The sequence below is a fragment of the Paroedura picta genome, chromosome 2, assembly GCF_049243985.1.
Source record: "Paroedura picta isolate Pp20150507F chromosome 2, Ppicta_v3.0, whole genome shotgun sequence".
NCBI classification, from domain to species: Eukaryota; Metazoa; Chordata; class Lepidosauria; order Squamata; family Gekkonidae; genus Paroedura; species Paroedura picta.
In genome coordinates, this window is record NC_135370.1 from 97162438 (window position 1) to 97178560 (window position 16123).

Sequence of the window (16123 nt, forward strand, 5' to 3'; positions counted from 1 at the left end):
GGTACGGAAAGAAAAGAAACAAATATATATATATGGGTTGTTAAGGTTATTAAGTTATATAAGTGTACATTATTAATACCAAAAATGATAAAATGGAGTCTTCATTAGTTAGTAGAATAAATTCTTCGTTAGTTACATTTACACCTCCTCAGTTAGGTACCTCCTTTTAATTATGCTTTAAGTTTAGGCTGAAAGTCACTACAGAGATATATTAGATAATTCAAATTCAGCTAACATAGGAAATCTAAAACCCCACACTTACATGATAATATAAACCCATTCCATTAAGTGTCTCCTTTTAGTTAGGCTTTAATTTTGGGCTGGTAGACACTACGAAATTAAATTTAATAATACAAATTCAACTTACTTAGAAGATCTTAGACCCCAGATTAACTTCTTAACTAGTTATATTGCCTATATAGCTACGGAAAGGAGGGAAAAGAGGAAAAGAATTTCAACCACTGTGTCACATTTCCGTTCCCCAAGCTTCTTAAGGGGGTAACTTGTTTTCCTGTAGCCTTTCCTCTTACTGAATCTCAAGGTTCATCTAGTTCCTCTCCCTCCACAACACAGGAAATTTATAACGACTTCTCCCCCACTCTCCCAGTGACCCTTGCTCTAGGTCCAAAGGAAGGCAAAAAAAAACCTTCCAGATCCCTGGTGAATCTGGACTAAAGGAAAATTCCTCCCTAACTGACCCCAAAGTAAGGAAGAGCAGAGCACTGATTCGTCACTTCTTGGCCTTCCTCTGATAATCTACCTACATTCACAGAATTAACATTGTTGTCAGATGACCATCTCCTTAAAAACTGTTATAAAATGTTTTAAAAACAGCATAAAATGTTAACCTACTGATATCTGTGTCTGTATTTGGTAAATCATATTAATTAATTTAAACTTGTAGTTTAAAACAGTCTTAAAACAGATGGTACATTCATAGGAGGAGAAGGTTATTCCTTCACTGTTCAAATGAACAAAGGCCCAGCTGTCAGTCGGACTCTTCAAAAAGCAATCTAACTTTTGGAGATAGAAAAATAGGAAGGTGTTATCCCAAACATGGGAGTTTGCCACTAAATAATTTAGCCCTACACAACCAAGTTGACAGCAACAGGAAAAGAGAAAACAGTATAAGATGGGCAGTATAAGACGGCCCTCTGTTGCAAGATGTTAGCAAACTGTTAATGATAGGATACTTTGGAGGACATTATTTCATAGGGTGGCCATTAGTCAAAAGCAACATAACAAATGTGCATGCAACCAAGAAACTTTACCTAGGGGAGTGGATTCTCAACTGATTGTACATTTATCTTCAGACCTATATATTTTTTGCCTCAAATCTTGTATGATTTGTTTTAAAATATTGCCTGATTGAATTAAGAATATTGAACATCTGTTATTAGCATCTTAATATTTATTTTTAGCGGGATTAGAGGAGTCACAAATTGGGATCAAGATTGCAGGGAGAAATATCAACAACCTCAGATATGCAGATGATACCACTCTAATGGCAGAAAGTGAAGAGGAACTAAAGAGCCTATTGCTGCAGGTGAAGGAGGAGAGTGCAAAAGTTGGCTTGAAACTCAACATCAAGAAAACAAAGATCATGGCATCCGGCCCTCTCAATTCCTGGCAAATAGATGGGGAAGAAATGGAGATAGTGACAGATTTCATTTTCCTGGGCTCCAAGATCACTGCAGACGGGGACTGCAGCAAAGAAATTAAAAGACGCTTGCTCCTGGGGAGGTTCAGAGGCTGCATATCCCTGTCGCATGAGAGCTGTCCTTGCCGGAGTGTTCCCTTCCCAGGGGCCTCCAGCCTCCAGGCTTTCCAGGTGGAGCTTCTGGAGCAGTTTCAAGGGAATCCCTGCATAGACTGAATTACAGTAGTCTAGCCTGGAGGTAGTCTAGCCTGGCTGTGAAAGTTGGACCATAAGGAAAGCTGAGCGTCAAAGAATTGAGGCTTTTGAACTCTGGTGCTGGAGAAGACTCTTGCGAGTCCCTTGGACTGCAAGGCGAACAAACCGGTCAGTCCTAGAGGAGATCAGTCTGGACTGTTCTTTAGAAGGCCAGATCCTGAAGATGAAACTCAAATAGTTTGGCTACCTCAGGAGAAGGAAGGACTCCTTGGAGAAGAGCCTAATGCTGGGAGTGATTGAGGGCAAAAGAAGAAGGGGACAACAGAGAATGAGGTGGCTGGATGGAGTCACTGAAGCAGTCGGTGCAAATTTAAATGGACTCCGGGGAATGTTAGAGTACAGGATGGCCTGGAGGATCATTGTCCATGGGGTTGCGATGGGTCGGACACGGCTTCGCACCTAACAACAACAAATATTTATTTTTAATCAGGGGTGCTAGATTTGTATTGGATATGAGCTAGATAAATTTGTCTAGTTTTAGCAGTGTAGCAAAGCATCCTTAATCTCTGTAGTTTAGGACAGGGTCTTTTAATCTGATTAGACCAAATAATTGAAGTGCCTATTGTAACAGTCAGGACTTGCCTGCTTGTCAACCTTCTGCTATGGTCATTTGGGATTGTTACTTGTAAAGTCTTGATGAGGTGTCAGTTGTAGTCTGTTGCTGCCGTCTCTCAGTATATGGTTATTGAAAGGTATGGTCGTTGCGTTCAGCAAGCCTGATAAAGTCTCACTGTTTGTAACCTTCTCTATTGTTTTGCTAAGTTTGTTATACTGTGTAGTCTACTGAAACATTCCTCTTGGAAGGGGGGGTTTGGGATGTTATCGGATGAGCCTGGCCTTGGTCTGCTTGGCATGAATGATGTGATGTTCACGTGGGTGTCCTTCTCATGAGAACGGAGGAGCTCACCTTTCCCTTGGGAATAGGGTGTGTTTATGCCTGTCGGGGATGGGGGCTCTTGGAGTGTTATCAGTGTATTGCCTATCAACTTGGCTTCAACAAGAATAATCACGAGCTTTGCATTGCTGCGTTGCTAGTATGCCAGGTGTGTTCATTGGAAAAGTCAATGGGGATCTGACGGTAACAAAATAAATAGTTGTAGAATTCTGAGGACACTTGTGCTGCGGATTTAGTGGGGTGATGCAACAACTATCTGAACTGAATTTACCAAACATATTTTTAGGACAGAGAACTAATCTGACTTTACTATTCCTGTCTAGTTAAACTGGTTGCTAAGGGCAATGGCAATGTGTAGGAATTCACCTAAATCTTCTTATTTGGATTCCTTTGCTTGCAGTATGAAAACTGCCTCAGAAAATTCTATAAGCACCAGAACACAGAAGTTCTATTGTATTTGGCTCGAGCTCTCTTCAAATGTGGCAAATTACAAGAGTGCAAGCAAACATTATTGAAGGTAAAAAAACCTGTGAAGGTGTTCACACTGGCTGTGTTATAACATCCCTTGTGTATATCTGGTATTGCTGGAGCTGTGCTGACTGACACCTGTTTTAAAAATGAGTCTTCTGTGTCCTCAGGCCAGACATGTGGCCCCCAGTGATACAGTCCTGATGTTCAATGTGGCCCTGGTGCTTCAGAGGCTAGCGACCTCTGTCCTGAAAGATGAAAAAAGTAACCTGAAGGAAGTGCTGAATGCCGTCAAAGAACTGGAGCTGGCTCACCGGTAAGTGGCTGTGCCACAGCGATCTCGGCGAGGTTTCAAGCAAGCAATTGCATTATGGATTTGGGGTGGGAACTCTTACAAGGTTTGTATAGGAGGTAGCTGTTAGTAATTTCTGTCAATAGAGTGCTTGAAATAGAGAACAAAGCAATAATGGGGGGAATCTCCCCCTCCCTCCAAATAAATGTTGAATAGTACTTACAGGAAGCTGTGAGCTAAGTGGATGTAATGGCTTCCTCCAGTTGATATTATTGAGAGTTATATATGGTAAAGCAGCTGAGCTGGTTGGATTCAGCAAAATTGCAGTTGTGGAAATTCTCAGCAGGCTTTCAAAATCACATCGTCTTGCTCTAGCTTTCAAAGTTACTTCATTTCTTCTCACAAAGGAGAACTGTTTTAAGAAAGCAAGCCTTCCAGACCCAGGAACAAGCTGTTCTTAGACAACATCTGTACTGCGATTTCATTGGGAGCTTGCTTAATAGAACATAGCTTCTATTTTTACTTATGGTCTCATTGGATATACTGCCAGTTATTTTCTCATAGTATTACTGCTCTTTGCAGTTTTTATGGGTGGGAACCTGATTATCTGTGCCAAATTTCTGCCTTTTCACCCAGTCATTTCAGTTGCTTGTGATTTCCATTAAGAAAACCAGATTTGGGGAGAAGCTTACCAAGGATGACTGGAACACTTAAACAAGAAGTTATGTGGATGCTTCAAAAATTTTGCAGTTTGATAACCAAAGTGAAAGAAAACTTCAGTATAGAAATGCATTGGTTTGTACCTTAGAATTACAGTCCTATGCAAACTTAATTGGCAGTGTTCTGTTGAATAGAATAGGATTTATTTCTGAGAAAATGTGCATATGATTTTTGTATACCACTGTTTAACCACACAAGATTGTGGTGGAAAGGTAGAGGCACATACCATAAAGAGACAACAAACTAGCAATATCCTCTGAGCTTCAAACATCAAAAAAGAAATCAAAGACAAGCCTTGGCATCATTTCTTTAAACATTATTACTGAAGAGTAAGGAATATTCTTTGTCTTTTTACTTTTTTCTATTCCTGTCTGTCACTTTTCTTTTGTTGGGTTGGGGATGTGTGCATATGCTTTATTGCATTCATGATTCTTAATTCAAATGCAGATGTCACATTTATGGTTGGGTTGGCATGATTTTCAGAGCTCCTTAGAGAGAGCTCCCTCTTGTAGCTTCCCTTCAACGTTAGCTCAATCATGACAATGTCTGCTTTTTAAAAAACGGTAGCTGAAAGGGATGCACCTGTTCGTAAGTCAAGAGGCCATTTTACATGGCCATCAGAGGCAGTCTCAGCTATTTATTTCTGAGAACAGAACCTGTGTTTGCATTAAATGTGAGACCTCCAAATGCGTTTACAATGATCCATGAGGCTGACTTAGAATTGGACTAGGAGGGAAGAGGAATTGTATTAATGCCCAGAGGCCATAGGGATAGCTGATTCGTGGCCTATATGACTCCTTGATGAATGTTTGCAGTTGGAGAACAATTACAGTTCAGCAGAAGATCATTCCAGTGAGTCTAAGTCTGTAGCCTTAAGCACTAATGAATAAACGTACTTAGGGTTTCACTATTACTGTAATGATAGTAAGACACACACACACTCCATTTTTCATCATAGCATTGCTAACCGCTCCTTGGGTCAACTTGGCTGGACCTACACTCAGGGCTAATAGGGTTGGAAGGCTTGTTAATCTTATCTCTGTTCTTGGACATCAGTATTTGATTGATAGGGCGGGATATAAATTAAATAAAAGAGCAGGCAAGCAGTGGTTTAACAGTTTCTGCAAGACTTTCCCTCTGCCACTGCATCCGTCTTCTGCAAAAAGGGTGCACAGTGCTATCCAGATCCCTAAAAGTCAGCGGGCTTTCACAGTGGAGGTCATTATAATAAGGTTGGAAAGTGGTATGGAGGGCAGTGGAAAAGGGTGATCTCAAACCCGCACATACACAAGACAAGGAGGTCATTGTATAAAATAGAGATTTGAATGTTTTTTTTTAGTGGAATGCAGTGACCTGGTCATTGAAATGTATCTGAATTATCCTTATCTTTATTTTCCAGATATTTTAGTTACCTAAGTAAAGTGGGAGATAAAATGAGATTTGACTTGGCTCTTGCTGCAACGGAAGCCAGGTAAACACTATTCACTTGTAACCTGTGTAGTAAAAAGCTAAAAGATTGGCTTGATTGATGTAAAGTACAGTAGCATATATATATGCTGTAGGATTTGAGTTTCTTTGGAACAGAGTAGCAGTGTGGAGTACACACAGACATCATCTGACTCCATGCTTCTTTGTGTTGAATCACTTGGGGCTAACAGACTCCCAAGCAGGTGATCCTGAATATTATTACCACACAGTTCCAGGTGGTCATGCACTAGCAGATATGCATATTGAAGACTGTGATGGTAGATCAGAGATGGTAGTTATTCATATGAATTGCTTTCTAGTTTTCCAGAAATGCTAATAAATGTGTGTGGCAATAACTTCTAGTTTTTTCATTCTTTGTTATGCAGCCCTTCATATAATTCCAGAGTTTAGCTCGGTGAGCTGCATTTCCTTTATTTATTTACGAAGTTTATTTATTACAATTTCTTAAATGCCTCCTTGAATATTCAGGGTTTTTTTCCTGTCTCATTCACTTAGTTTCAAACAAATGTTTCTTTCAACAGCTTTCATTACTGAACATTTTTATTCAGGCTAATTGAACAGTTGCATAAAACTTAAATTTGACAGATCTGAAGAAATAGCTCTGATAAACGTGTGGAGGCAGCATGCATTCTTGTTTGGCTTCCTACTGCTCAAGGAATCCTTGCCACATTCAAGAAGTGGCCAGACTTCTTAGTAGTGGAAACCACTCCAGAAAAACAGGATAATGGAGTCCTAGCTATATGTATGGTTTTTACTGACTTGCTTTTCACAACCTGGAATCTCAGCCAAGAGTATTAACACACCTTTTATTCAGGAGCATATTATATCTTTTGGTTCCAGTCATTTGGAACACTTATCATTTTGTTTCTGCTTCGGTCTGCAATTCTGACTCAATGTTATATAGGCAATGTTCTGATCTGCTGAGCCAAGCTCAGTATCATGTGGCTCGGGCACGCAAGCAGGATGAAGAAGAACGAGAGCTTCGAGCAAAACAAGAGCAAGAAAAAGAACTGCTGCGCCAGAAGTTACTCAAAGAGCAGGTCTTTATTTCTTTTGCTACTATACCAGGGTTGGGCTGCTGATGTTTCACCCCTAACACTAGGCACCAGGCTACAATACTGAGATGAGTGGTATGGATCTACATGCATGGATTTGAAAGGAATGGTTGCATTTTTAATTTATAGTTAGTTTGGAGGAGTACAAATGTTTCCCCATAGATTGCGATCTGCCCGGTAATACCTGACTTCCTTAGGTCTTTGTTAACATGCTCTGTGCTTTCCTCTTAATTTCAGTGTTTTGCAGCAGTCCATTCTAAGGCTATTAATGTACAACCAGATCTTAAAGAACTTTGTCTGGATTATCAACAATGATCTGTTTTTAAGGAAAATAGACTAGCATTTATGTTAGTGAGTTTTTATCTCTCCTGTTGTTGATTTTTTTTTAAAGAACCCATCTTCTATCTTTATCCCCATACCAGTCCTATGAGAGAGTCTGGCCAGCCCATTTTCGCCTGGCATGTTTTATGGCAATGGGGATTTGAACTCTGGTCACTCCAGTTCTAGTACAACATTCTAAATATGTCTGGCTAAATTTGTACTTTGAATATCTGCATCCAGTACAGGGAAAGAAGCATATTCGTTAAGTTGCTTTTACTTTTTCAGGAAGAAAAACGCCTCAGAGAAATAGAAGAACAAAAGAAGCTTTTAGAGCAGAGAGCACAGTATGTGGAAAAGACCAAGAATATTTTGATGTTCACTGGAGAAGTTGAAGGATCAAAAGAGAAGAAACGTGGCGGTGGAGCTGGCAGGGTACAGAATAAAATGTTTGGGCTTGTCTTTCCCCAAATTGCTCAAATGTGAGATGTGACTTTATTTAGTGAGGAAGTAATGGAATACTAGCATGCTGGAGTAGATTTCACTAAGCAGCATAAAGTCTAATGATAATCAGTATCAATTTTAGGCACTGAACAGACAAATTTATAATGTTGGTCACTTAAAAAGAAATTTAGTCTAAGATTTTGCCAAGTTACAAAGATTACACATTCTGTCAATGTGTCTTAAATACAGCATGAGACTGTGTGATTTGGTGGATTTCTTTGTTAAACAAAATCTTTTATAGTTTTTATAACTTGATCGTCATTCCTCTCCTTTACCCTTATGCTGATTTTTAAGCAATAATAATATAATACATTTTTATCTGTATCCCGCCCTTTCATGATTGGCTCAAGGTGAGTAATAACTGACATGCAGATTAAAAAACATTAAAAGCAATAAAACCTCTTCATAATAATTCACACCCTTCTAAGATTGGTCCGAACTTGGAGGGGCCTTATGTTGGTGGATGGGTTCTCAGGCAGGGCAGCCAGTGTCTTGATGTTTATACCTTGCTTCAACTATAGACCTGGCAGAACAGCTCAGGGCAGAGTGTTCCACCAGGTTGGGGCCAGGGTCAAGAAAGCTCTGCTCGTAGTTGAGGCCAGTTTTATCTCTTTAGGGCTGGAGACCCTGAGCAGATTTTGATTGCTTGATGGTAACATTGTCGGGGGGGGGGGGGTAGAGGAAAAGGCATTCTCATAGATACGAGGGCCCCAGACAGTTTAGGGGCTTGAAAGTAAGAGTCTGAATCTTGAACCTAATTTGGTCTCCAATCTGGAGCTATTGTCGTTGGGATAGCCCAAGTGTAACATGTGTTCCTCATTGAGTCCTTGTAAGGACCCAGGCTACTGCATTCTGGGCCAGTTGGAGTTTCTGAAGCAGCTTCAAGGGCAGCCCTGCATAATCAACCAAATCCTATATTTTAAAAACTTTTCTCCTTTGTTTTATCAAAGGTATTACCCATATCATTTTTTTCTTCATACGTTACTCTGATGCTATTACCATTTCTTTCAGGTTCTTCCATTTTAATTCAGCATCACTATTCTCTTTGTTCTTATGTGTTCTGACCTCGTTTTTATTATACTTTCTGCCTGTCACTCAGAATATGCATAATTTAGTCATTTTACTCATGATATTCTGTCTACCTTCTAAAAATCTTCATCTGACTGTATTGTGAATCATCCTGTGCACTTACTACCATCTCTGAAGTAGGGTGGGCAGATACCCACTGCTAAGCTGGTCTGATAGCACACCTCAGCCCTGATAACCACAGCCTGGGAAGGAGCAGCTGCTACCAGAGCTTCACTCATGGCACCGTACCATCAACTCAGTGTGGTCTCTTTAAGGAGCCACACCTGGTATCCAGGCCACCTACTGGCCAGATTGTGGGTCCAAGGGATGGCCAGGAATGTTATTCAACGGGCCAGATGGTCATGCCCTATTCAGTCTCTTATGGGGCTCTTATTCCACTTGCAAGAACATTCTGAGCCAGTGAGGAAAAAGCCAGGGAGGATGGTCTCCGGCTTTCTCTGTGGAGAGATCCTTCCCCGGAGGACAAATTCCCTTGACGTGGGGCCTGGGAACTTTTTGGAGGAGACTCTGGAGCACAAAGCAACCCAGAAGGTTGACCCAATAGTCACCAGAGGCTAAATCTTGATTAGTGTCTGCATCTACTGGTGGGATTTCTTAAACTGATTCTAAAATTAATCTGTTTGCCAGTGTTCTGTGTCTTGGGTCCAAATATTTTTAAAAATTCAAAAAAAACCTTTAATGGCATATAAAAACATCAAAATAGGGATAATTCATAATTAATTGATAATAATTGCATAATCTGAATAAAACAAACATGAAATAGAATAAGCAGTAACCAGCAATAGGTTCCTCTAGAATGCCCAGCAATCAGCTATTTCAACCAAGTTTAGATGCCCCTGTTCTAGAACTGTTTCTTGCCCAGCCGACTGTCCCTTTGTATCACAGTGGCCAAGAATTCGGCCACCAGTTCCATTATTTCTGGGGACCTATCAGCTAGCAAATGTCTAATGATTCTGTCCATAGGGCCAGAGAGGTCCACTGTGATAGGAACAATAAGTCGTTGTCTGAGCATAAAACGCTATGGGCAGTAATATGTGGCACTGAGTCAGGCTCTAATTGACAAAATTTGCATAATCTGTTCCTAATTGGTATATTGCTATATCTAGCTGATAGAACAGCTATGGGGAAGATGTTTAATCTAGCAAGCATAAAAGCACAACGATGGAGCGGGTTAATAAGACTTTGCCTTTAAGTAACTCCCTGACCTGTATTGGAAGTCAGGCCGAAAAAGCGGGGGGAACAAGTCCGATTAATTCCTGCTTCGATGGTCTGTCTCTCAATATCACAGATTCTCTGTCTAATAATGCTGAATATTTGAGATTCCTCATAATTAGCCAGAGGCTCCAAGTTGATATCCAGAGTGTGAATTTTATGTTGGATCTGCCAGTACCATTTAGAAACAATAATATTTTAAGTATAAACATAATATTTTAAGTATTACGTTTATAAGTTAATTTATTATAATATTTCACTATTTAATTTTATTAATCAGTTATATTTATGTTAATATATCATTTGTTATTTTATCTGCATAGTAATAGTTCTGCATTTGACATATATCCTTTAGCTATGTTCATTCATTTTGCCTTCCAGTCTTATCTCAGTGCAGTTCTATGTGGTACTTCTCACACTTCCTGCATGGTTTCCTAAGAATAACAACTCCTTTCTCTTTTGGCACTCTGAAATCCTCATCCAGATACCTTTTGTTACTGCATTCAGTCTTTATATGTACAGGGTTGTATTGAGCTGGTCACCACTGGAGTTCTCCCCACACACACAAACACACCTATGTGTCCTCCCTCCTCCATTACATGGGTTCTGTAACTCATAGAATCCTCTGTCCAGGGTCAAACATAGAAGGGAGAACAAGGGAATTCTGCATGCATTACCCTGGGAGCTGTTTGGATACAATCATTTAATGCTTTCATTTCCTGCTTGCTTTTTTCAATTGTTTCATTAGTCTTGTTCTGATATAAGTTTCACTTTCCTGATAAGGAATAGGCATAGTTGTGAGTCAGAGAATCTTGTCATTCCATTTTATATCTTCTCTGCTGAAGAGCTGATACCTTTCTGGATCTTAAATTGGTGGTTTCCTGATACTTTCTGCATCAGGGTACTGAGTTTATATTACTCAGACAGCCCATATAGAAACTGTGCATATCACCTTCTTCCCTACTAGTGGAGCTCATGGAAGCTATTGTTCTTCACCACAGATATTTTACCTTACTTGTCTACCCATACCCACAACTGCCTATGGGTCTGCTTATTTGCCCAGGGGGTGACTGCATACTTAAATGCAATTTAATTGAGTTCAGTGTCAGAGCTAGGTACAGAGAGAACCAATCAAGACATAACTTTTCAGGGTAAAGTTATCCTTTCCCAATGCAACTTCACAGTCAAAAGTACTTCTGAATAGGGTGCATTCAGTTTTAATTTTCTGGAAATGGGCATACTTAGGAATTAAGTTTAAATCTTTGTGTCTTCAAATAACGCATGTGTTCAAATAACACAGGAGTTGGAAGACCCCTAAATCAGGTTGTTTGCTTTGTGAAATACCTTAAGAAACAAATTATTCCAATTAAAAAAAGAAACAAATTATGATTGCAGTGTGGATTTTGGTTTTATGACAGCGTTCCAGAAAAACAGGGGAATTTGATGAATTTGTCAATGATGACAGTGATGACGATATGCCAGTTTCTAGAAAGAAAAAGAGGAGGAAAGGCAGTGGCAGTGAACAAGAGGGTGAGGAAGAGGAAGGAGAAAAGAAAAAGAAGAAAAGGAGAAGGTCAGTACATACCTTTGTGATGATAAAGCACCTTTGGTTGAGATTCAAACAGCTACAGAGAGTTTCCAGGAGTGCAGTGGGGCTTCTGGGCATTCCTTTCCTGAAAGTTTTCCTAACCACTGTCTGATGTATAACGCTCAAAATTAAGGAGGGCTTGTGAGAAGGTTTTGATGGACACTATATAGACTGGGAGAATGTGGAATATAATGGGTCTTGATGTGTAGAACATTTTTGGCTCATATCTGTCTTTTTTGTCTATGCCTAAAACTGCTTGGCTCCCAACTCGTGGTATTTGGTACACAAAACCTGAATCATAGATCTCCAGGGTCATCTAGTCCACCCCCCCTGCACAATGCAGGAACTCACACAACCTGCCTACCCACAGTGACCCCAGTTTCATGCCCAAAATGAAGTAATTGTGTTTGACATATGGCTTGTCTACTTTGGCCAATAAATGAATCTATGTTCTTTGACTGTACAGAGCATAAGAGTACTTCCTGAATTTATATATTAGGCAGTGGTTTAGAATGTATATTAATTTTGTTTGCTAGCTAGTGCAGAAGCATTTGTTAAGGTACTTTTTAACAAATTAGGCTAGTGACTAGCTTAAATTATGTGTTCCTGCTGTGGCTTGAGCCCAGCCACGTGGCTTACCACAAAATAATCTTAAGTAACAAATAATTACTTCTACTTTTTAATGGAACTTAGTTGCTTCATCTCAAGAATTGGTAAAATAATTTCTTCTATGCAAGAAATATTTCTTGCCGCCTGACATACATAGAATTAAACAAAACATTTTGGTTGCAGAGGTTTGAACAGAATTTTGTAATACCTTCTTTTAAAATTGCTCTTATGTATGTTGTTCCCCCAGACCTCAAAAGGCAGATGATGGTAGTGATGATGATGAAAATGAGACCGCACCTAGGCCTAAAAAACGTCGCCCAGGCAAAACAGAGAAGAAAAGAGCGGTAAATATTTTAAACAATCATTAGTTTTTCATTGTGTTATCTCTTACTAGCAGAAAACCCCATTGTATATCTGAATACAACAGGTGCTAGACTAACCCCCCTGCCCCGGGCCTTTTCAGGGCAGGGAGGAAAGTGCTGGGGGGGCAGACCACTCCCCCCATCCTCCAGCAAAACCCACTGAGGCCTCCTCAGGCCTCAGTGGGCCTTCTTGGGGTGGGGGGCAGCTCAATCCCCCTGTTGCTGCCCCCAAAAGTCCACGAGGCCTCCACAGGTATCAGCAGGCCTTTTCAGGGTGGGGGGAAGCGCTGGCAGACAGTCCACTCCTCCTGCCACCCCAGCTTCTCTAAAATTGCTTAGCAAGGCTGTGGTTGCAGCTGCTCAGAGCAGTGGGAGCACTGGCACGGGCTCCCTCCCCCCACCGGCCCACAGTCCCAGCTCCTGCTTAACAGGCTAGAACTCCTTCCAAATGGAAGAAGTTGTAGGGGGATGCGACCAGGAGTGGGATATCCTTCCTTATTGGCCGTTCATTGGATGGACAGCCAATCAGGAATGAGACAGCCAGGACAGCTGACCTGATTGGTGATTAAGCAATGAGTCCCAGTTCCTCCCAGCACCCCTTACCAGCTCTGTTAATGGTTACAAATTAGTTTGGACAACTGACCAAAGGCAGTGAGCTTAATTGTACTATAAAGCGGTGGTCCTCAACCACCAGGCCGTGGCCTGGTGCTGGGCCGCGAAGGCTCCGGCACCGGGCTGCGGCTCCCTCTCCCCGCCCCCCCCAGTGAGAAAATTCCCAGGCCGCAAGCTTGCATCCCAGGAAGCTTCTTTTTGCGGGGGGGAGCAGGAAGTGCAGCCGCCAACACAAATGCACATGCGCGTTTGTGGTCTGCCGCGCATGCACACTTCCGCATGGGCTGCTGCGCATGCGTGGCAGCCAGATCGCCCTCCACCCACCGGTCCGCAGCCTAATAAAGGTTGCAGACCACTGCTGTAAAGTACAAGAAAAATAGGGTTAAATTTTCCTCTGATCCAGACATCCTTCACAAGTAGAGAATATGCAGGCATCATCAGACAGAATGGTTTTCAAATCACAGTTCCTTGAAATTTGATACCCTGTTTTTTCTAGCTTCCATGGTGTCTACAGCATCAATTGTTTGAAATGTAATGATTTTGAATTACTCTTCTGTTTTTCACTTGGGTGTAGTCTAACAAAACAAGTTGATTGCCTAAAATTAGCAAACAGCCCTCTATGCTAATGTTTACCACTAATCAGTGAAAGAAAACGTAACCATAAATCTCACAAAGCAGTTAAAAATCCATTATTTGCTATTTCTATAGCACTGTTTTTTTTCCTTTACAGTTTAAGCCAGAACGCCTGCCTCCTTCAATGAAGGGAAAAATCAAATCTAAAGCCATAATTTCATCAAGTGACGACTCTTCTGATGAAGATAAACTCAAAATTGCTGATGATGGGTATGGGTGATTGTTTAACTTGAAGTGTACTGATAGTTGCATAGAAAATATTAGATTCCTTTTCCACTTCATGAAAAACATAGGATTATTATCCATATGTTCTTCAGGTTTTTTTGGTATGAACACATGTTATTGAAGTTCTGCCCTGAACACAGCAAGCTTGTTCAAATATACTTCCGTATTCTGATATTTGAGCACATCTGCAAACAGAAATGCAGGAAAGTTTTAAAAATGCAAGCTGAGGTTTGCAGGAAGCTGAATTCTGCCCCCAGTACTATATTCAGTGAACTTTTATCAACACTGCAGAATTGTGGAATGATTGTAACATTAGGAATCAGAGATTGTGCAAAACAGAGCAAACACGGTTTTAGTTGTAGACAGCAGGAAAAGAAGAATTGACTCAAAGAAAGGCTACAGCCTTCAGTTTGCAAAACCTAAGTAAAGCTATTAACAATAGGAGGTTTTGGAGATCATTATTTCATAGAATCAACTTAAGCCTGAAGTGACTTGACAGTTTTTCACTCATTCACATTCAAGCACACACATTTGTATGGGCAGTGGCATTTGTGGGGCTTCTGTACCCTGCATTATTCCTTGCCCCTCTGCCTGATCAGCAAAAATAGTTGAGTAAATTGTGCAACATATTAGGAAACATTGGGTTTGATTACCTATCATGACATTTCTTGGCCTAGTTAGTATTACTTTAGAGTTTTTTTTTTTTTTGGAATGCATGCCAGATTGGTTATAGTGTTACATGGGATATTTTCTTACTATCTTCTCTCCAACAGAAATGCCAGAAACAGCAATAGTGATTCAGATGATGCAGAGCAGCCACGTAACAAGCACATTATGTCGGACAGCGATTCAGACAACAGCAACAAGTCTGGCAGCGTAGGGGGCAGTCCCAGGCGATCTAGTGCCCGCCCTTCTGATGCAGACTCGGACAGTGATGGGTCGGCCAGGAAGAGGAGGCGATCAGATTCAGAGCAGTCTGACAAGGAGTCTGTGCAGTCTGGAAGAAGCCCATCGATCCAGTCTGGGAGGAGCCACTCAGGTGGTTCTGGGAATGAATCCCGTCCAGCTTCTCGCAGTGCTGAATCCGACAGAGATTCAGATAGAGCATCTGATAACGAGGGCTCTGGTAACGAGTCAGAGCCAGAGGCATCCAACAATGAAGGATCTGAACGAGGCTCATATGGTGGATCAGATGACAGTGATTAGATTTTGGTTGCATCCTGTGTTTTATAAACGGCTTTGTAAATATATTTGGCTTGAAATAGATTTGTGAGGAGATAAAGATATCCATCTTTTATATCTGGAAACTGATTACAAACATGGAAAACTATGTTTTGAAGAAAACATTTAAAAAGTGAAACCTTTACTATGGCTTTTTTTTCTACTGAGCTGTACACTTGCTAGATCTTGGTATTCTTCTTAGCCCATGCTATGTACTTAAGTTCTGTTGTAGCTGAAGATCAGGTATACTTTAAAGCGAGTTAGTACTGGCAGGGCATACAGAAGATCCATAGGTCCAGTTACAATTGCTGTAAGGCCTACCAAAGTGGCATTTAATCATGTGTAGCTAGTTAGAAGACCATGCTATTTTGCCTTGTCTGATCCAAAGTTTGTTGTGTGTGTGTGTACACACACACGCACGCACTCACCCAAGTAGGGAAATGGTAGACCTCCAGGGATTTCTCAAATGATATAAAGATTGTTTGGGTTTATAAAGATGACACTCTGTTTTTTTAGTTCTTGTAAATTATATTTTTATGTTCTTTTAAAGTACATTCATGCTGTATTAAAAATCAAGCTTAAAATATAATGCTGCAGGAACACTTCAGATTTCTGAGTTGGCAAGTGAGAATGTAGAAAACTAGAATTCTTGGAATGAAAAATTCTGCCTGTGGCATCTAATAAAAGCTGTTGTTACCATCTATTTGGTCTGTTGTGTTTTTATTACAGCTTTTGCTATGGTTGGTAAGAGATCATATACACGTTATCTTGGTTTGCTGGATTTATTACAGTGTGGTGCTTAAATTTCTTAGTAGCCTAGGAGTTTTGAAAAACTTCCTTTAAGATGCATTAGCAAGAGCCAGGAACAACAGTGGCCATGTGAAACCTACTTTTTGCCTGTTACGTTATGAACCTAT

General features: G+C 40.6%; 1 protein-coding gene across 1 annotated transcript in view; it reads left to right on the forward strand.

Moving 5' to 3' along the window:
• CTR9 (CTR9 component of Paf1/RNA polymerase II complex) overlaps positions 1 to 15907 on the forward strand; it is a 36098-nt gene extending 20191 nt beyond the window's left edge. Inside the window, exons 17-25 of the mRNA XM_077321808.1 lie at positions 3211 to 3327; positions 3449 to 3594; positions 5690 to 5761; positions 6683 to 6818; positions 7440 to 7586; positions 11375 to 11529; positions 12401 to 12497; positions 13858 to 13970; positions 14759 to 15907. Coding sequence (XP_077177923.1) covers positions 3211 to 3327; positions 3449 to 3594; positions 5690 to 5761; positions 6683 to 6818; positions 7440 to 7586; positions 11375 to 11529; positions 12401 to 12497; positions 13858 to 13970; positions 14759 to 15191 — 1416 coding nt within the window. The 3' untranslated portion in view covers positions 15192 to 15907. The remainder of the gene's footprint in view (positions 1 to 3210; positions 3328 to 3448; positions 3595 to 5689; positions 5762 to 6682; positions 6819 to 7439; positions 7587 to 11374; positions 11530 to 12400; positions 12498 to 13857; positions 13971 to 14758) is intronic.
• Positions 15908 to 16123: the final 216 nt, after the last annotated feature.